Source organism: Symsagittifera roscoffensis, chromosome 6 (genome assembly GCF_963678635.1).
Source record: "Symsagittifera roscoffensis chromosome 6, txSymRosc1.1, whole genome shotgun sequence".
NCBI classification, from domain to species: domain Eukaryota; kingdom Metazoa; phylum Xenacoelomorpha; order Acoela; family Convolutidae; genus Symsagittifera; species Symsagittifera roscoffensis.
In genome coordinates this window covers 51,925,488-51,947,352 of record NC_087067.1, presented here as the reverse complement: position 1 = coordinate 51,947,352, position 21,865 = coordinate 51,925,488, and the positions used below count along the sequence as shown (strand labels likewise).

At 33.8% G+C, this 21,865-nt stretch overlaps 1 protein-coding gene across 1 annotated transcript in view; it reads right to left on the bottom strand.

Annotated features, from left to right (window-relative positions):
- Window positions 1-1,629: 1,629 nt before the first annotated feature.
- The window catches only part of LOC134848176 (uncharacterized), a 34,402-nt gene continuing 14,166 nt past the window's right edge, over window positions 1,630-21,865 (bottom strand). The window contains exon 3 of the mRNA XM_063865540.1: window positions 1,630-2,688. Within this exon, the coding sequence (XP_063721610.1) occupies window positions 1,832-2,688 (857 nt within the window). The 3' untranslated portion in view covers window positions 1,630-1,831. The remainder of the gene's footprint in view (window positions 2,689-21,865) is intronic.

Sequence of the window (21,865 nt, the reverse complement as noted above, 5' to 3'; positions counted from 1 at the left end):
ATGATTTTTTTTTTAATTTGAGAATTTTTGTGAAAATCATCCCCCACACGCCATATAAAACTCAGTGATATATTTCGCTCCTAGTAACAAATCAATTATGGCAACCTTCTTTGAACCCCCATAACTTTCCGAAAAATAATCACAGGTGAAATATTTTTTCAAATTTGAGCTCAAGACAACAATACTTTTCGAATGATATAAAAAAATTCGGTCAAAATGGCTAGTTAAAAAGTCGAAAATTGTCTGAAGAAAAAAAAACCCACCCCGAGCACAAATATTCCGTTACTTTCGTTACGTAAGTCGGAACAATAAGCTGCGATGTACTGTATGCCTTTGAACAGCTCTTCTCAAAGTTCAAAAACGAACAAAAAGCTTTATGGAAAAAAAAAATTTTCAAATATTTGATGAGCTCTCAATTTTGTTTCTTCTTATGACGCTCCTGTTGAAACAGACATGAAATATTCAAAAACTCTTTTGACCGGAGTATTTTAACATTACTGAAGTATTAGAACAAGTGACAACGCTTGAGCGCAACAGATTCTCAACTTAACTTGATAAAGCCTTCTATGGCCAGCCTGAGAAGTGTTGAATTTTTAATCAGCAAAAACAGGCTCTCACCAAACTCGAAAAATTGTTCTGCAAAATTAAGGAAAAACTTCAGAATTGTTAATATTTTTCGGAAATTTCTAGTCAACTTGTTCTCATTTTTGTCTTATTCTTGGAAATTTATCACGCAAAAATCACGGTAAAATTGCAAAAAAAAACTTTTTTTTTACTGAGGTCAAGATTTGTTTTGCTATTTTTGCTATCTCTGTATTTGTTTGCCCATTTGTGATTTTAAGTGTAAATTCTAGGCTAAAAATAAGTGTCCGAAATCTTTTTCAATTTTGTTGTTTTAAGTATAACTTTATGATAGTTTAAAACTGTAAGTGATTTCAGCTTTGTTTTTTATGTTTAATTTTTTTACGACAAATAAGCGCATGGCTAAAAGATTTTGCTTAAGAATTTCAGTTGATAACAACAATTGTGTAAAAGCTCAAAACTTTACAGTTATGAAGCACCACATGATCGAAAAAAGGACAAAATAGCTGGATTTTTTGTGTTCCATTTTTTTCCACTTTCGCTTTTTTTCCAATTCCAGAATGATAGTTGATAGTTTGCAATGCTTTCCTGCCAGAATCTCGCAATTTGTTTGCAACTCAAATTCGAAGTATCATCGTGCTAAAAACTCATTTCCAGAACTTGTTAAAACCTAAGACTCCCGTAGAACATAAGATCTTTTTGTAAAACATATTCAGTATAGGCTTTTGGCTTTTGCGTTGTCACTCGTTAGTGCTATTTCTGTATTTATATCTTTTTTTTTCGTGTATATTATCCTTTAGTTCAAGTTAGTTCGTGTCTAAGAGTGTTCTGTTTTGCCTCAGGTTGCGACATCTATGTCATGTTCATTATTGAAGCAACTTGAAAATTTAAGCGGCCAAGCGTGTCGAAGGTTGTCACTTCGGGTACGTAAATTGGGTTTTGCTTCACATCCAACGGATAGCTAGCGACTCAATTTGCGAAGAATCAAATTAATTGTGAAGGATTTTTCAAAAAAAACATTTAGCATACGGTCATTCAAAGATAACTTCTGATAACAAACGGCGGAAAAAAAAGAATTAAACATCAATGATTTATGTTAAAAGAATAATACTTTTACCACATCAAAACAGTCCAATTTACACCAGCAGTTTTTGATGCACAATAACGATCAACTTCACCGCAAATGGTACTAGATAATGATTTCGATTTAAAAGAGTTCTTCCGGATATTGCTTTCTGATTAAGATATTTTAGAAGGTTTCATTTTGTCCAAACCAGGCTCCAAAATTTGGAAATTTATGTTCCATTGCTTCAGCCCAGTCACTTTCTTCAGGTTTATCCTCTAGAAAATTGTCCTGCTCAGGAACTTTTTCAAATTCTGGTCTTTTGGTGGGTTCATTCAGTTCCCTTACAGGTAGTGTCGGAAATCGAACATTCCTTGCTTCTTTCTTCCTATTTTCAATTTCCTTATTGTCGCTGTTAATCGGTTGCGGCTGCTTTTCTAAGTGCTTTTCCTGATTGATTGGAGTGTTTTGTTTTCGAATCAGAATGTCATTCATTTGTTTTGTAATCTCCTTGAGTTGATGTTTTAGTAATTCATTCTCTTTCGCGAGATCTTTCTTCGGATTTTGTGGACTATCGTCGTCCTCAATCGCTTTTGTTTTCTTAGCTTTCTCATGGCCTATTTCGGTATTCTCAGGCTCAGCATCGCCAAGAGGGTCTCTGACGTCGGGATCCTCTTGAGGAGACTTGCCGGAGTCGTGCGAAAACGATTCTTGATCCAGAGTTGAGCCAGAAACTTCTCCTGGTTTCTGAATCTGAGGAGATGGAGACTCTTTTTCAGGTGTCTCAGCCAAAAACGATTCGGTATTCGGGAACATTCCAGGAGGACTCAATAAACGGATCAGTTGAGTAGGATACGAGAAAAAATTGTCCGACGAAGATATCGAGGAGGGAGTTGAGTCTTCTTCAGAGTTTTTGAGCGTAGAGTGGTATGAAGTTTTGAAGTGTCCAGTCCTTTTGCCGAACATGTCTAGCGGAGTTTCTCCCCATCCTGAACTCTGCCAAGGAGAGTCCTGACCTTTCTTAAGAAAGATCTTCTGGTAAACTGCAACAAAAAAAGTTGGAACCGTTGAGGATGAAGTTAGTTTTCTCCTCTCTTAATCGACCAAGTTAAAATCCCCCAATATATAATTTGAGTTCAAATTGTTCAGCACTGCGTTGAAAACTTCCGATTTGATCTGCTGAAAATTGCGAATTCAACCAAGTTAACATCCCCCTCAAATGCAGAGAAAAAGTTAGTTAATCAGCTCTTGTAAGTTACCGGAAAAAAATTGGACAAGAAGATTTTAATTTCATCAAAAAATGGAAGACCAGATTAGAGAGCTCATTTGAGTCAAACCAGGGGCAAATCTAAAATTTTATTAAAAAATTATCCCGAATTTAATCTAGTGGCACTTTAAATGAAACAAAAATAAATGAAACATTATCGACTGAAAATAGATTGGGACGATGCTATTATACCTGAAGGTCTGTTTTAAAGCACCTCAAGCAGAGGGATTCCGAAAAAAAGTTTTCGGAAAGTTTGATTGGGTCGACCAATGTGACTTTTTGAGGCCTCCCAAATCATTATGAAAACCATACTTTGCCGAAACTTTCTGGGTCACAGACAAATTTTTGAAACAAAAAACAGGCCAAAAACGCTGTTTTTGGACCAATTTTAAACTGAAAAAAAAAGCTTTTTTTTCGGCTGGCGCGCCTCATTCAAATTAAGTGCGAATTGGGGCCAAGGCGACTTTCGATAATATCTTGGTTTCAGCGGCCGTAAAACGGTACCAAATGGGAACATTTTAGATGGGTAGGGGAACGAACCCCTGAGGTCAAAGAACCCCTGAGGAAAATCCTCCCTTTGTGTGAAAGGAAGCGATCGCTTATAATAATTTATGTTAATTTCCAGTCATAAAATTGGTAAATTGAGTTAGGACCGAAGTGTAACTCATAGAGTAATTTCGGATAGGGTACACCGTCTGCTCGTCACGCTATCTTATTTTCGGCCGGATAGATTCGTGCAACTTCTTAGTCTAATACCGATCCTAATCTTACTCTTATACTATCTAGTCTCAGGTTGTTTAACTAGTCTCTGCTAGGCTCAATAGATCTAGGGTATACTGGTTTATTGCGGCTGCTGAAGTGCTCGGGAGAGTCCAACTAATTTCTAAGTTAAATTCAAATCTCTCTGGTGCTGAAATTACAAGTAACTTCAGCACTTACAAATAAGTGGGTTGTTAGTTAGATGGATCATGATTGGTTAATATTAAATACTTTACATTGGTAAAACATTTAATTTATCCAATCATAAAATATAGTTTAGATCAGGTTCCACCCATCCGGGTTTTACAGAGTTTTTTAGAATAGTTCTTCTGTAATTCAAGGATGGATGATGGACGTTGGTATTTGGCGAACATCATAATTTTCTTCCGCTTCTTCTTGTGACAACGACAAATCAATTCTGATTTCAGAATGGTTGGCTATGTCAGGTTTTTCTGTTCTTCGGGGAGAACTTCTTTTGTGTCTGATCTAGCTTGGGAATGGCGTGGAGATTGTGCGTGGAGGGGATGCCTGGTTACTCGGATCTGTACGTATACTTGAACATCGAGGTGGTCATTGGTCTAGTTCAATGAAGTCCTTTTCTGCGAAGTCAAGTCGTACTCTAAATCCTTTGAGTTGTGATTGTGAGCGGCATATCGATTGTAGTTGGTCATTCTCTCTCGAGTGTAGTGGGGTCGTCTTGTCTTTTGATGTTCGTCCTTGGTGTTGTATTCTGATCTATATATTGCATCATGTGATTTTACATTTTATAAAACTTTTATTAGTTTAATATTTTTTAATAATGATTTTAGTTAGTTGTTTTCACAAAAGCTTTTTGTTTTAGTTCGGTTATTTTGAAGAGTTACTCACCCTTGAGTAGCTCTTATTAAAAATAAAGGTGTGGTCACAAAGCGTGGATGTAGCGCGGTGGGTTAGGCCGGCTATAGAGCATGCTCAGGACGTCCTTTCCTGGTGGGTTAGGCCAGGAGTGGGAGTATGATTTCATGCGGTGTTTGTGAGGGGTCCTGTTATGTGACAACGTTTTATGTTGGGTTTGTTGTGGTTTTACTTATGTCTTGTTGGTTATGTACTTTTTCCAAAAAGCAAATTGTTTGTGGTATGGGTTTGTCTTTCGACTTTTTTGTGTTTTATTATTTCTTTCTAAGACTTTGTAATAGTCTTCAAAAGAATAAATTATCCAGTTTTAAACTGGGTTAATCCGGTTTGGGTACCGTTGGTTTCCTTTTCTTAGTCATGCTGTTATTCTATGATTTGTGGTATTTAGTAAGCTGCGTTGGTTAGTTTTGTTTAGTATATGATTCCTTTCCAACCGGGTTAAAGGAAAGTTTGAAACATGTTATTGTATGTTAGAGTTGTTGAGTGTGAAAACTTGAAACTGAAATTCATTATTTTAAACAATTCTTCGTGGGCGAGCTGTGCGAGTGTGGATAGAATTTTTGTGCGAATGAATGAAAATATCAAAAGGTTAGTACTGCAATTGCATTTTATTAACTTACTACATAGAATTTAGAATTTTACTGCTAGTTATGGGGGAATGTTAAGATACAAATTTTCATCATATGTAGATTTACTGCTTTTGGGGGGAAATTTTATAAATTAATTTACTGCATTGGTATTATATTTATTTAATTGTTGGTGCAAAAGTTTAATAGGGTCTTAAACAGTTTTGAAGAAGTTTGCTATTTTTTATTTTTCTTTTGTGAATTTTTCAGATGATCTAGGATGAAGGCTAAAAATCTAAAGAAAACATGAATAAAGAATGGTGAGTTTTTAATACTGTAATTAATTAGTAATATTTACTTAATTCATACTTACCTGTTAGTCGTCGGGGAAAAAACCGTGGGGGAAGATGTCGTGAATTAGTTCTGAAGTTGTGAGTAGTTTAGCTAGAATGCGGATGATATTTTTAGTCTGAAGTAGTGGCCAAAGCAATTGAAGTGCCTTAATAGTGGTTAGTTCTTCAGTGCCTACTGCAAACTCATAAGGTGTGTTTTGGATTAAGTTATATAATTTGTGGTTAAATTTAGTGTTGTGGATGAATTCTAAAATTGGGATTTCTATAGGTTGTAGGAACTCGTGCGGGATAAGGAAGGGTCGGGATTCTTCGGCGTTGAAGGTCTTGGTGATGGGGCAGAAAATGTACATTTGGGTTATGGGGTCATAATTACGAAGAATACCATGGAGGTTAGTGTCTTTAATACAATATGTGAAATTTAGGAAATACGGTGAAGTGTATTTTGAATTGATGAATTGGAAACGATGGTGTGATTGTCTAGAGGGTGTGTGGAGGTCAAAGTGATTTTGGATGAAACGATAGTAACTGTATGTATGTGTTTGTTTAGTGCGCAACATAATATCGTGTGAGCAGTGTAAATCTCTTTCGTGTGGTGCAAGGAAGTGAAAGGTTAGTGAAAAGATTTGGAAGCGTTCTTTAAAACTTTCGTATGCTTGTGTGTTTGTTAGTGCTTCTGAAATAATGTGATCAAACTTTCGGTCGAAGATGTTTAGTGTAAATACATATGGTGTCTTGATGAAAAATTTCTCGGTGATTTGTGGATTAGCGAAGCGATCGTCGTCTAAGAATTGATCTTGGTTAGCTCTAATGATGTTGTGATCGTAGTATTCTAGTGTATATTCATTAGCTCTAGGTGCAGTGTGTATTTTTAGTGATTTTTTATATCCAACGTAAGTAAACTGTCTAGCGGTTAGTGGTGTAGTTAGTTGATATAGCATGTCTTTGTTTCGGTCTATATCGATGGAAGTGCTGGATAAAGGTAAGCAAAGAGGGTTAGTGAAATGATAGTATGAGGTCCAAGAGAGAGTGGGCATTAAAACGTATTCATCTACAAAGTTGCGTGTTTCGTTATCGTCGTGAGGGGTGTTTAAAGTGTATTGTGGAAACGAGGGTAAGGTGATAGCTAAAAATTCTTTAGTGTTAGTATGCTGGGGGTGGTTGATGTATTCACGGGCTGTTCCTGGTTTTGCTGGGAAAGGATGGTTGGGGAATTTTCTTTTAAAAGTGCGGTAAGCTCTATTAGTGTTTAGTGAAGATATAGTGGATGTGGATGATGGTGTTAATGATTCAGTATAATTTGAAGAGGGTGTAGGGGGATTGGATGAAATTGTAATGGAGGAGATTTGGTTTATGGTCGGGGTGTTAAGGTGGTAGGGTTGCTGTTGGAGGGTAATAAAATTATCTAGCTCTGGGGAGATTCGGGGGGTGTCTGGAGAATGAGATGATTGGTCAGATTGGTATGAGGAGTAGGTTGGGGTAACTTGGGAAGCATAAGAGGGTGTCGGAGTGATTGGGTCAGGGTTATTGGACAATATGGGTTGAAAAGGAGGTTGAGAAAAATTAGAAGGGTTATGAAAATTATTGGATGGGGATGGTTCTGAGTCGGCAAATTCATCGGGGGTTTCACTATTCGGGTTATTTAGCTGTGAGATGGAGTATAAAACTGAAATATGTGAGTTAGTGTCGGAATTCATGCCTGATGTTACATTGCTAGATGGAAAATCGGGTGGCGGAAAAGCAAAAAGTGGTATGATTGGGATTGGAGAGGTAAGATTGGTTGGATGGGAATTTGATCGGTGTAGTGATCCAAGTTGGCGGCTCATCGTGGGCTAAAAAAATTAATATTTTGAGACTGAAAAGCGGTGGTATGGGGTTGTTCAATAATTTGTTCATAAGTATTATCATCTTGTGACTGGTGTGTCATTATATGTTGGACGGGACTTTGTGATGTATTGAGTCGAAAATTTGGATTATGTGTGATTGCTAAGTTTCGAAAATTTCGTGGGACTAGGGATAGTGGATGGTTATTTGGTAGGGCTGGTAATTGTGGTGCCGTTGGCGTTATGTCTACATTGTTATGTTCTTCGTCGTATGTATTTTGTCGTGTTGTTATTTTTGTGTTATATTCTTTTATTTGTGCGTCTAAAAGAATTTTGTTTATAGATGTAGAAAAGATTCCAAAAAATCCTGCAAATAGTATGCGTGCTACACTTGCTTGTCTGTTTACTTGTGTGTGTATAGCACATGTGTTGTAGATTCCTTTTAAAAGTGAGAAAAGAAATCCAATAAAGTTAAACATTGCGTATAAAATAGTCAATTTTTCTAAGATGTAGTAGGGCCATCCTAAAAAAAAATATCTAGGATCTCATTTTTGAGTGTAACAAAGCTAAAAATGTTAATTGGTGATATATCTTGGGGACGGTATTTTTCGCCGTTTAGATATATATAATCTTTAATGTCTTTAAAATATCCGCTATAGTCTTGCGTGTAGATATCGGCAAATCCTGCGGTTTCTGCAAGTTTGCGTAAGTTTTGGTCTATTGATTGTCTTTGTATAGTGTCCATTTGTGTTAATAATTCTTGGAATTGTTGTGTTCTAATGTGATGTTGAATATCTGATTTTGAATAGATTCCTATTGATTGTAAATCTATATTTGGGTTTCGAGCAATAGCGCGAATGCTTTCTGGTGAAAATTTTTTGAGTGATTGCATTAATGTGGGATATGGAGTGAGAAGGTAATATTTATTTTCATCAGGGTTTAGTTGTACTACATTGTGGCTGTTTTCTGATCCACATGGGACTGCGGTATCCCAGAAATAGGTTCTTCGTGAAAGTGTATCCACGAAATGTACTTTATTCTTATAAAAGATAGGGATTCTTTTATAACATCGTTTATCTTCAAAAACGTATAGTGGTGATACTTTTTTGGTACAAGTATAAAACCATAAGATGTTTCCTTCATAGTCTAAAAAATTTGATCTATTTCCTGATAATAAGTATCCTGCGTAGGGTATTTTTAATACTGCTAGTGCAAGTGATTGTAATATTTGTGTTCGTTCTAATTCGCATAGTTGGTGTAGTGTTTCTAATTCGGAGAGTGACATTTCTTGAAAAATGCGGCTAATTGTATAGTCTAGTTTCATATCCAAATGAATATCATAGTGGATATTACCGAAATATGTAGTATTCATTAGTGATAATTCTTGTAAGCGTGTGCTTCTGGTGTCATAAGGTTTTAGATGTCCACCAGGTTGTCCGTTGCTTTTTTCAAAATTAACTGGTATATAGGATGTTCCTTCGTTTAGAGGATGACCTGTGGCATATGGGTCGATTTTTACTTTTCCAGTGGTCATGTCGAATCCTTTTTCGTATTCAACTAATATTTCAGAGTATTGTGTTCTGTGAAGTGGATTCCTGTATTTACATGCAAGTTCTGTTTCTTGATATATTTGAAAACGTGTCAATTTATTTTCTATATTGTCTATGTTTCTAAAATCGGAACTTAGTTTGCGTGATGGATGGACTTGTTCATATGGAATTGATTGTATAAAATATTTTTCGTGAAATTTTATCATACGAGCGTGTATTTTTGCTACTTGAAATGTTGTACATGTATCTTCGGGGAACCAAACAATTGTTGCTTGTGTTCTTGTTGTAGGGTCGCAATATCCTTGATCATTTTTACAAGGTAGTCGGATTCCTTGATAGATCATTGTATTATCAGATAAATCTCGTGTTAGTTGTATTTTTTCGAGTTGTATTTTCCAATCGAAAAACATTATTTCTTGGTATCCTTTATTTTTCGTGTCTGCTTTGCAGTTTGATGGGTTATTTATACCAATGTGTGGTATCCAATGTTTATCATGTAGGTCATAGGTTAATCGTCCGTGTGCGCCGTTATACGGGTATTTTTCGTCTAGTTTTATATGTCCTTGGTGTCTTTCAAGTTGTGATTGGTGTACAGAGTCTGAAAAAACTTGAAAATTAACTAATTTTCTTTGGGAGTTTTTATTTCGTGTGATGTTTAGTCTAAGTAATTCATTTTTACAATCGTCGGGATTGAGATGTAAAAGACGTTCTATATTACTTTGATAGAATGATTCATGGTCAAGTCGGTTTTTGTTGCCGTTGGAGACTTGTGAACAATGTACTTTCTTTTCGGAAAATGTCGCTGTGAATTTATAACCTGTAACTGTTGTTGCTCGGGCTTTTGAATAGAGTGTTGCTATTACATCTGTGGTTTCTATAGCTTGTGGTTCTGTTTCACATTGTGATACTTGATTTATTGCATATTTGTGTAGTGTTTTTTGTTCATTTTCTTCGCAATCGTAATGTGTTACTAATAAATCTTGTGGTCCTGTACGAGGGGAAGGGTTTATGTTTTGATTTGAGATTACTAGAAAAGGGAGTTGGAGAAAAATTAATAATTTTAGAATATACATGTGTATGATAATCCTGAGTATGGATTGTAAAATGTAATGTAACCAATTGTGTTTTTGGTGTATCTGTCGTATTTATATATTACTTCAGTAGTTATAAACGGTGGTGGTAGTGATTGAGCTGTTATGTTAGGTGGATTTAATGGGTAGGGATGTTGTGTAATATTGTTTAATTTAACTGTGATTTCAAACTTTAATTGTAAACTGTTTTGTTGGAGTATTTGAATATTGTGATCACGGATATCGTTGTGAATATCTTGGCGATATTGTAATCTATTAAGTGCCCAGTTATGAAGGCGTTTACTTTCTTGATGTTGTCCAAATAATGGTGGAGGTGCTGTAAATGTATTCCAATCTAATCTTAAAGGGATATTTATTGATGATTGTTCTCGATATCTGGCGTCGAGATTATTTGGAAAATTTAAGTTGAAGGGTAGTGGTGAAAATTGGCTTATTGATGGTGTTGATGGTAGTGATAATGTTTCTGGTAGTGATGAGGATGTTGTTGTATCCGTAGAAATATCTATGGGGTCATTGACTAAATTTGGTTCACCTTGTGTAAATGAATGTGTAGTCCAATATGGCAGTCGTGATGTTAGGTTTGGGGGGTTAAAAGGATTTTCTCGTGCTTGTTCAGATGTTGGTGTTGAACCTAAGTAGTCTGAAGGTAGACTTGAAGTGCTTCGTTGTGAAAAAAGTGTAGGAGTTTCTGGTGTGATACCAGTGGTGTTTTCTGGAGTGGTTTGTGATGGGGATTGAGGTATATCAAAATGAACTCGGGGAGTTTGAAAATTTCTATTTCGTCGAGGATGTATAATTTGTCTATTTATTTCTGTTGTGTTTTGGTTTTGACTAAGGTTTCGTATTCTACTTAGTTCTTGTGGTAGTGTTGGGTAAAGATTGTATGTTGGTTCACTTAGGGATGCTTGTCGTTGAACTGGTTCTAGTGGTTCAGATAAACGAGCGTGCCGTTCTTCAAAAGTGTATGGATTGTCTTGAAAAGAAATTCGTGTAGATGTTTGAGGATTTTGAGTAGTTGAAGGTGGTGTTGGATTATCTTGGGATGATGTCGGTGAAGACTGATTCTGTGACTGTTGGGTAGCAATTTTTGATGGATTTTTGAATTTTTACTTTAGTGGGAAGGTTTATGTTTATTATAATATTCTTCCATAAAAATAATTAGAAAAATTGTTGCTAGGGCAAATGTGATGATTGCTTTCTTTATACATTTGCATATGGTCAAAATGAGGGATGATAGAAATGTTATGAAAATTACAAATAGTAGAAAAAAATCAGTTCTACTGAAAATTGTTCGTATCATTTAGACAAGTTGTTAAAATCGTACCTGTGAATATATTCAAGGGTTTTGGAAAGTTGGAGGAATAGTTCGAGAATAGTGTAGAAAATTAAAAAAATGTTACAAAAAATGATTAGGATTATTAGAAAAGATTCAAGTATATCAAAAAGAAATATTATAAAGGCTTCAAGTATTGAAAAAAAATGTTTAAAATTTATAAGTATTTGAGCAACTGTTTGAGAGAAGAGCATTTAAGAAATGATCTCTTGGTCGAATATTTTTTGCTGTTTGAGGCGATTTTCTAGTGTGGTCGAATTATTTATTAGTTTTTTGACAAGTGGGTTGAGTTTTGGAAAAAATTGTTGGGGGCAATTTTCATGGTGACTGGGAGGTCGTCTTTTTCTTTATTTTTGTTTGTCAAATGATCCGGGGTATGGTGAGATTTTTATACTTTAGGCTAATTAAAATCTTCATTTTGTTACTTTAGGCTAAGTTATCAAATTTGTTTTGGGGGTATTCGTGGTCTGAGTTGGGGAAATATTGTTGATCTTTGGGTTATTAGATAAGGGAGGGGTACGGTATTATGGTGATATTTATTTTAGCTGTCAAGTTGGAGTGGTTTGCTTATTTTTGACCTGGAGGTTGTAAAGTTATAGTTAGAGATGTGCCTGGAGTTCTAGATTATTCGTCTAATTGATCTTAGTTTGAGTTAGAGAAAGTGGCGGATTGGATGAATCCTATTGGTCTATTTTGAACTAGAATTATTGCGTACTTGTGAGCATGTTATTTTGAAAAATGTAAATGAAAAATGTTTCGGAGGTTTCAAGATTGTGAAGCAAATGTTAAAATTACTTTTGAAATTCTACTTTCTTATATATTTTAGATTGGGGGATGAACATTTTGTAGTTTTTACGTGGTTGATTTCGGAGTCTTGTTGTTTTTCTATGTTCAGATTTGTCTATTTCTTCTTGGGGTATTATTTGTTCTGTCATTTTTCTATTTTTTCTTTGTTTTGGGGATTCTTTATGGTTTTGTGTATTGTTTTTGGTGGCGTTATCATTTTGTTCTGTGTTTTTCAGATGTGGTTCGTTTTGAATGATTTTTAATCCTGTGAAAGAATATAATTGAGTTAATTCGCGGAGTGCGTATTCTTTTGGGTAATAAGGTAATAGGTTGTTTCGGTGCTGAACGATTTCTTTTTTGTTTGAGTCGGTAATTTTATATGTGACATCAGTGGGTTTTGCAATTATTTGGTAGGGTCCTTTTCGGAGGGGTTGTAATTTTTTAGAAATTCCTTTTTGAGTATTAAAATTAGGTATTAAAACAAATGTTCCAATTTTTAAATCGGAAGCTGGTGTAAAGCGTGAATTGATTTGTTCATTTATGTTTTGTCTTTGTAATAACTTTTTCGTTATTTTTTGATAAATTTCATTGTGTTTCTTATCTCTATTTAAAATCCATTCGGTGTGTGTACCGGAGGCTAATTTAAGAATTTGTGGGTGATGAAAATGATCTTCATCGTGTGTATGTAATGGGAGGTTATAACAAATTGAGTCTTTATTTGGTTGACAATAACCTTGTGCGTTTTTATGAGAATTTGCTGTAAACATTATTGGTTTGCGTGGCTTTTGGTTAAAAACCATTTCGTATGGTGACATTCCTAGAGTTGTCGTAATTTGTGAATTATATGCTAAGGGAAATAATTTTACATCTGCTGACCATTCGGTATATTTTGTATCATTTCCGTTGATGATACATCTAAGATATTCTTGTAGTGAACGGTTCATACCTTCGACTAAGCCGTTTGTCCAAGGTGCATGAGATGTACGTGGTTTGTGTTTAATGTTGTATAAATGACATAGTGTTATCGTTTCATTATTTATGAATTCTGTACCGTTGTCTGTAACTAAAATTTCTGGTAGTCCGAATTTTGCTATCCAGTGTTCATAGAGTGTTGTGTAAGCGTAATAAGCGTTACAATGTGGTACTGGGTTAAGTGCTACATAATGTGTAAATGCGTCAACAATTACCATAATGTAGGAGTTTCCTTCTGATGAGGGTGAAATTGGTCCTTTAGTATCAAATGAGATACGATGATTAAAGTACAAACTTTGTCCTTTAAAATCTTGTTTTTGTGCTATTTGTTTTTGATTTGGGTAAGGTTTATTTAGTTGACATACTATACAGTCATTGCATAGTACTTTTATCCAAATTGGTGCATTTGGAAAGTAAAAATTTTGCATAAAATTTGAATATGTTTTTTCTGATCCAGAGTGTCCTTTAATATTTTGTGTATGTGAAATATTAAAAGCTATAAGAATCATACTTATAGGGAGACATGGAACTGTAGATTCATTCATGTTATACTCTAAAAGGTCTGTGTTTTCGTTAATTGTTGTGTTGTTAAATTTGCGAAAGTATCGGAGGAGTGTTTTGTTTCCTAGAATGGTTGAATCTGCTTTGATAGGTTTAGTTTTATATTTGTGCCATGATTTCAGTTGTCTAATTATCGGGTCAAGATTTTGATATTGTTTCAGTGTTGAAATTGTAATCGTATCTGTTGGGGGGAGAAAAATGTTTTCGATTTCTAATTTAGATAAGGGTATTGTATCAAGTGGGTCGTGAAGGTCAAAAACTTGATTTATTGTGTATTTTGAATCATTTGTTTGTGGTCCTGATAAATTTATTTTATCAGTTAATTCTTCTTTTTCAATTAGTGGAAAATGGTCTTTTTTAGGCGGGTGTTGTTTTGTTCGTTTTTGTTGGGTGTTACTTTTTATCCATTGGGAATATGGGATTGGTTTGAAGGTTGATGTTCCAAGTAAATCAACTTCATAATGATTATTTTGACAATCTAAATAAAGTGGAAAATGTTGTAAATTATTTATTTGTGATTGTTCAATATCAGTTTTAACTGCATATTTGCATTCTAATCGAGGTGATGTTTCGTTTTCTGCAAGGTAGAATTTTATATTTTTGGGTATTTCAACTGTTGTTTTTCGTGTAAGTAATTCAGGTGGTGTATTTCGACTTAAGGTGTCTGGTAATGCAAGATTTTTTCCTGCAGTCCAAACTATATGTAAGTTTGGAAATTTCATTAGAATTAGTTGAAATCTGTAAACTCGGTGGTTTGGGTTAGATTTCTGTGTGAAAAGAAAAATGATTGGTTTGTGGTCTGTGAATAAAACTGTTGGATGTTTTGATCCAAGTATCAGAAATTCATATTCTGTCAGTGTATATATTATGGCTGTACATTCTCTCATTAGAGTTGAGAGTCGTAGCTCTGCTTGAGTGAATAATCGGGAATTTGCTGATATCAGGTTCATTTTATTTGTACCATTATGTGATTGTAATAGTGCTGCGCCGATGCCAAAGTTCGAAGCATCGCACATTGCATAAAATGGTTGATCAGGGTCTGGAATTGTGTTTGAAATTTGTTCAGTTAAAAGTTTCTTTATTTCTTCGAATCGTGCTTGATGTTCTGTATTCCATTCAAAATTATTTTGTTGTCTAAGGATGTTGTAAAATGGTCGTAGATATAATTGCATTTTATAAACATATTTACTTAAAAAGTTTAACATTCCAAGAAATTCTTGGATTTTCTTTTTATTTGTTGGTGGTTGAAGTTTTTGAATAGCGTCAATGCGTGATTTCAATGGAGTGATTGTTTTTCTTTCTATGTTATGTCCTAAGAATTTAACTCTTGTCAAAAAGAAGTGTGATTTATCGGGGGCGGCCTTCAGATTTTCGTTCTGAAGTATTTGGTGGTATTTTTCTAAAACATTGAACATTTCGTCTTTTGTTTGTGATTGCATAAAAACATCGTCTAGATAGGTGATTGCGTTTTTCTTGAGTATTAGTGGTCTAAAAATTTTGCTCATAAAAGCTGAAAATGCTGCTGGTCCTATGGATATTCCATAGAATAAGCGGTTAAATTCGTATTGTTGGTTTCCGATAACAAATTGTGTTAACCGTCGTGATTGTTCATCTAGTGGCATTTGATTGTATGCACTATTCATATCGGCGGTTGTAAAGTATTTGCCGTTTATTTTTGTTAAAATAACTTGTATTGGTTCAATGGGCCAATTACATTTTGATTCATCTATAAGTGAATTGAGGTATCTAGCATCGAGAACGATTTTTAATGATTCTCCTTTAGCTAGAATGATAACGGGGTTGATGAATGTGTTGCCTTTTGGTTGTTCTTCTTTATTAACTGGTGATATAATATTGTACTGTTCTAAAATATCGAGTAATCTGTTTACTTTATCATGTAAGTGAATTGGTACTTTACTTGCTCTCTGTTTTTTGAAAACTGCGTCTGGTTTTAATGGGAGATGTAGTGATGAACTGATTTTGCCAACATCGAATTTTGATGTTGCATAGACTGATGAATATTTAATTAGCTGTTTGGCTAACTTTTCGAATTCGTCTTGTGTTATTTGTGAATGTTGGAAATTAAACATTGTTAAAAATTTTTGTTGTTTCTCTGTGTAGTTACTGATGTTGAATGTAGGTTTGAAATATGGAGTTTTTGTGAAATAATCCGTATTTCTGTTTTCGTTACTTATTATATTATTTATAGATAATTCTTCATTAAGAATTGTAGATTGGCAAATATCTAGTAATTGGAGTATATTATTTACGCGATAGGCTTTTTCATGTATTGGTGATATTGTAGCGTTGGTTTCACAATATCCTAAAAGTCCTAAAGGTAATGTTACTTGGTAAGGTGTGTTGTTATAGACATGTAAGGAAATAATATCTGAATTCGAATTTTTCAAATATTTTATTGATGAGATTGTGATTTTGAAAAATTTATGAATAGGTTTGAATTCAAAATCTGACATATAAAATTTTTGTTTGTTTTGTTCTTTATCATATTGGTGAACTTGTTTGATTGAAAAATTATATATGTTTCCTGATAGTGGTTTCAGGTGTTTTCTTTGTTGGTTATATATTGGATAAAATTTTGAAAAGAATGGTGGTTGTTTGTTTAATCTTTGAAAAAATGTTAGGGATGTTTCTTTTGTTTTTGTATATTTATCTTTGATTAATATTTTACTATTTAGGATGTTAATTGTTGGTATATACTTCGAAATAAATGGTATTCCAATGATATTATATTTAATATCAGTGATATGGAATATTTGTTTAAATGGCTTGTTTAGAATTTTACTTTGCTCCATTGTTCTGGTAGGGAGGAGAAATAATTGGATTTTTCCGTAGTTTATCAATGTTGATCCTTGTGCTGTTGCTAGTTTGCTGGAGGTTTCAAGAGGTGTTAGCTTTGGATGTAAAGTTTTTATTTCATTCCATGTGGGGATGTTTATTATGTTTGATTCTGCTCCTGAATCAATTAAAAAATCTATTTCAAGGTCTGGTGGTTGAAATTCTTTATTTCTTGGGCTTTCTAAGAGAAATGGTATTGTCCAGATTTTTTTCTTTGGGTTGTTCTTTTTGTATATTTTGGTAGATGTGGTTTGTATTCAAGCATTTTGTTTTGGTGTTTTTATTGGTTTGATTTGTAGTGTTAATCTCATTTGTTTCTTGCGTTGTTGGTGTGGAATTTATGGGTGTAGTGTAATAATTTTGAAGAAATTCTGATTGATTTTCATATATATGTGATGGAAAGGGTTGTTCATATATGACAGATTCATAGTCATTTTCGACTTTTATCATATTGATAGCAAGAGTGTTTTCAGTATCACTTTCTGAATCTGATGATGTACAGTTTATTTGATTGAGTTGTAACGTATCAGTTACTGTGTCATCAATACCTGGGGGGTCTGATGTTGTTTCTGGGTTAGCTTGTACTTGATTGATTTGTCTTTGATGTTTAGGTGTACTGCTTCTATGGCGGTTATTAGAATTATTATAGTTATTATTATTCCGGTGTGGTGATTGGGAATAATTTCTATAACGATTATTATAACTTGAGTGTCGATTTTGTGAATTATTTCGCGATCTGTTTTGGTAATTATTGTTTGGTCTGTTATAGTTCGATCTATTATATGAGTTATTCCTTGATCGATTGTTCGGGTAATTCTGGTTTCGGTTGTTTGAATAACTTCTATTTCGATTATAGGAGTAGTTTCTATTCCTATTGTATGATGAATTTCGTGATTGGTTGTTTGGATAGTAGTTATTTCTTGATTGGGAATTAGATCTAGAAACAAATCGTTGTGTATTTGAATTTGATCTGGAGTAGTTATTTCGACTATTTGGTCTATTGTAGTGATTTTGTGATGAATTATTCGTGTTTCTTCGTTCTGGTGATCTTCCTCTATAACTTGAGTTATATGGGGATTGATTTCTTGTATAACTTGTATTGTTCGGAAGTGGTTTTCCTGAACTGTTGTTGCTGTATACATTTTTGTTTGGTAGATTTTGATCTTTTTTCATGTATTGATAGAATGATTTATTTGGTTCTTTGTATTTTTGAGGTTTATTTTGACTATCTTGCTGTTTTTGTCTACATTCGGAAATACTATGTCCGTATCGGCGGCAATAATTACACCATTTTTTGAAAGATGGTTTGCCTTTAAAGTTCGGGTTCTTTTCGTAAATATTGAGTATTTCAGTGATTTTTTCAACGAGGTCTGTTTCTGATTCCTGTATATTATTAATATTAGTGGGAGTCGTTTCAATTTTGTTAACGTATTGTAATTTCAGATTTTCCGTTTCTTCTAGTTTCATCGTGATTTCTGCTTGTTCTAATTTGTCTACTAGTTTTCGAAAATCTAAATCGGGTTCTCGAATTGAAGAAGGATGGGATGCTCTCTTTTTTATTGCTATTTTCCTTAATTGTGGTGTTAAGGTCATCATTAAGATTTCTGTCATCTTTGTGTTTTTATAGTCATGTGTATTTAGTGAATATGCTTTTCGAACTAGTGTTTCGATTCGTACTGCTATTTGCTTGATGGTTTCGTTTGGTAATCTGCGAATTTCATTACATAAAACTCTTTGTTGTTGTTTGTTTCTTTCGGAGTCAAACATTTTTGAAAATTCCTGTGTAAACCTTTTCCAGTTTGATTTTATTTCTAAAGGTAGTACTGAAAACCATTTTTGGGCTGCGCCATCTAAGGTTGTTTGTATTAACGCTGTGCGTCGATGTATCCAATTTTGATGTAGTGGCGTATTAATTGGTTCAGGTCCAATATTTAAAATCAGGTTTGCTGTTACTGCATTTAAATAATCTTCTACAGAATATTCAGGGTCTGTTCCTGTGAAAACCATTAAAGGTTTGTTTGATGTTATTGATGATCCACCCATAAGGTATGGATTCATTGTCATTTGTAATGATTCTGCTGCATTTGGCATTTGAGAAAAATTTGAAAGTTGGTTTCTTGTTATTTCATGTTGTTGGAGATAATATGGGAGTGGTATTTCATTTTGCATTTGTGATGCTTGATACGAGTGTGCAGTCATTGGATTTTGTTGTTGAATTGGTTGAAAAGATTGTGTATTAATTGGATTTTGTTGTTGAATTGGTTGTTGATGTTGTGCATCTATTGGTTGTGGAGAAAGATTTCTATGATTTGTACGTGTTCTCTGTATTCCTTGTCTACGATATTCTTGAGTATTTTGTGCAAATATATCTGGTTGTAAGAAATCGTCATCTGAGGATAAATAATCCATTTGATAAGATGTTTGTTTTTTATTTTTATTCTGTTGAAAAAATGGGTAATTTTCACTGCGATCCTGTGGAGGATTTGGTTGAAAATTTTTGGAATTATATTGGGCCGTTGGGTTATCCCAGTTTCGAGGTTTTGTATATTGATTAAAATTCCTTTGTGGTTGATAATTTGTTTTTGATGGATGTGTATAATTATAATTATGGTCTGCAAAGTTGTTTCTAGTGAATGTTTTGCGTGTTTTTGATGGTATTGTCATGGGTCTGTATGTTTGGTAATCCATATGTGAGTATTTAGGGGCAACCGAAGGTTTAACGGTTGATTGTAAGGTTACCTGTGTTTGTGAAGGATTTGTATTTCTTGGTGTTGTTAAATTTGGGCGTATTGGTGAAATACTTTGTTGTGTAGTTGTTGTGTGTACAATTTCTTCATTTATGAAGTGTGATGGTGTCTGAATATCTTGTTGAGTAAGATTCCTAGTTCCATTGAGGTTTTCGTTGTGTATGACTGTCGAGTTTAAACTATTATTTTGTGTATCGGGTAAAAATGTATTATAGTTTAATGGTGTTGCATCAATTGTTAATGGTATTACTCTTACATAATCTCTTATGTAAGATATTGTACCTATTGCTTGACTTGAGATTGATTGTGGAAAGCTTATAAATGCGGGATGAGACCATTCGGGGTCCCAAACATAATCTGATTGTTCTGTGATAGCGGTATCATCGTTCGAATTTTGGGGTCTAAATTTTTTTCTTGCTTGTGCAATTAAATCAATATTGTGTGTGAAATAATCTATTATGAACCATGCTAAAATTTTTTGTAAATCGTGTTTGGTATGTTGTGAAACGTCGTCTTTCGTGAAATTTTCTTTAATGATGTTTAAATAACTAGAGAGTAGTGTGATTTCATGTCGTACTTTCAAATGTTTAGATGTTTCTGTCGGTGAGACATTTGTTAGTGGGATTTCGTTTTCTAATATCGAAATATAACTATATATTATTGCGAAAACTTCATTGGTGAATATGGAGTTTGCTCTTTGTGAGTTATGATATTGGATGCTTTTTATATATTCTGAAAAAACTTTTGAAAATTCTAAATCAAGATCGTCTGTTTGAATAGTATATGTTCTATTATTATGGTTTGGGGAAGTGAATTCTATGGAGTAGATTCCATACTGTTGTGTTATGTTGCATATATCTTTTAAGTAGTGATCTATGATTTGTCTTTTGATTTTTACATCGGGGAACTCTGTTTTACATGGACTGATTCCGGGTTCAAATAAATTTACGAGTAAATTTTGACAAAATATGTGTTGTCCTCTATCAGTATCTGCGTCTACTATAAAAGGAAAGATTTCATCATCATCTGGACTTTCTTCACCTGGGGTGTGCGTTGAGCTCATTTTTTCGTTCGATGACTGTTAATATGTAATTATTAATGTGTCGAATTGGTTGATTCCAATTGTATAGATGTACTGGTTTGTGTTTGTACTGCTTTTTTATTCTTCTTTTTCCTCTTTGTGATGAATTTGATGTTGTTTCTGAGTCAGAAAAATATAATTGATCGTGAAGTGGGTAATTTTTATCTATTGATTCTTTTAGTTTGTAAAGTTCGTCTAAACTGTTGGTTTCTGATTCTGAAAATGCGTTTCGGTTTTTTGAAAATCTTTTTCGTGTTATTTGTCTTTGTTTAGTTATTATTTTCCTCTTTAGTGTTTGTCGTTTTGTTCGAATGTATCCAACTGTTTGTGTATGAGGTGTGATTACAAGGTCGTATTTTTTGTTATCTATTTCACAATTGTGTAAAATGATTGTTTGTTTATTTCCTAGGTTTTTAAATTACATAAGGTTTAGAATGACGGATGCAAAAAGTTGTTAAATGATTTCTATTTTCTTAAACTGTTAGTTCTTACGATTTTTTGGTTAGCTTAACCTGGGTCTATTTGTTCAGGGTTGGAGAGAAAAGTATATCGATTCCGAAGAATGATTTTTACTTTCTCGTGACTAGTATAAGCTAAGGTGTTAACTTACTTAATCTTACTTAGGGGTAGTGATTGTGTTCAAGGGTTGGAGAATAGTAAATCGATCCACAAGGTTCAGGTATAATTAGAACGCGAGTAGTTCGTTAGATACTATTTTAAACTTACTAAGTCTAAGATTTATCCTGGGTCTGGTAAGAGGGGGGGTCAAGTGAAGGATGAATAACCGAAGTTCTTCACTGTTTATCCTAATTTGAATGATTAGTTTTGTTTAAAAATTTCTATTAGTCTTGGGTCTTTAGAAAAGGTTGGGTAGTGAATCGACGTTTGAGGTCGTTAGACACTAATTAAGTGGGTGGGGGAGAACAAAGTTGTTCTGTTTGATCCAAGGATAAGCCTTGATGATCAAATTTAAAATTTAATTAAGTAGAAAATGATTTAAGATCCAAGGATAAGCCTTGATGATCTGGTTTTAAAATTAAGTGAATTTAAGTTTTAATAAAGTTTTAAATGTGTGTAAAGGAAAGATTTAGTGTTTTATGATGTTAGTGAGTTGATGATTGCTGTTATGTTTTAGATGATGAAGCTGGAACAACAGGATGATTTATGATTACTAACCATTTATTGTCATGCTACTAATTTTTATTTTTATTTTCCAATAAATATTTTTCAAACATGTTTTGTATATTACTGCAGAGTTTTAGGAAAACGATCTTAGATCTTTTTATCAATCGTTATTGTATAATATTAATTTTGTTTAGCGCCTGAAATGATGTTGAAGATTAACTTCAAGGTTTTATGTTTGCAAATGGAAATCTAAATTCATTGCAAGTAGTATTCGAAATATAAAAGTTTGTTCTGGCTTTTGCCGAACTATCATATAACTATACGGCAAGTTTCTACTTTGTCGTATGTCGTCTTTGGTTCGAGGTCTTCTTCCAATTCCGGGTAGTTCTATTATGGTTCGGAATATTGGCTCTGATCTATTGAGTCGGAGAGACATTTCAATTAAATTATTGTCGTATA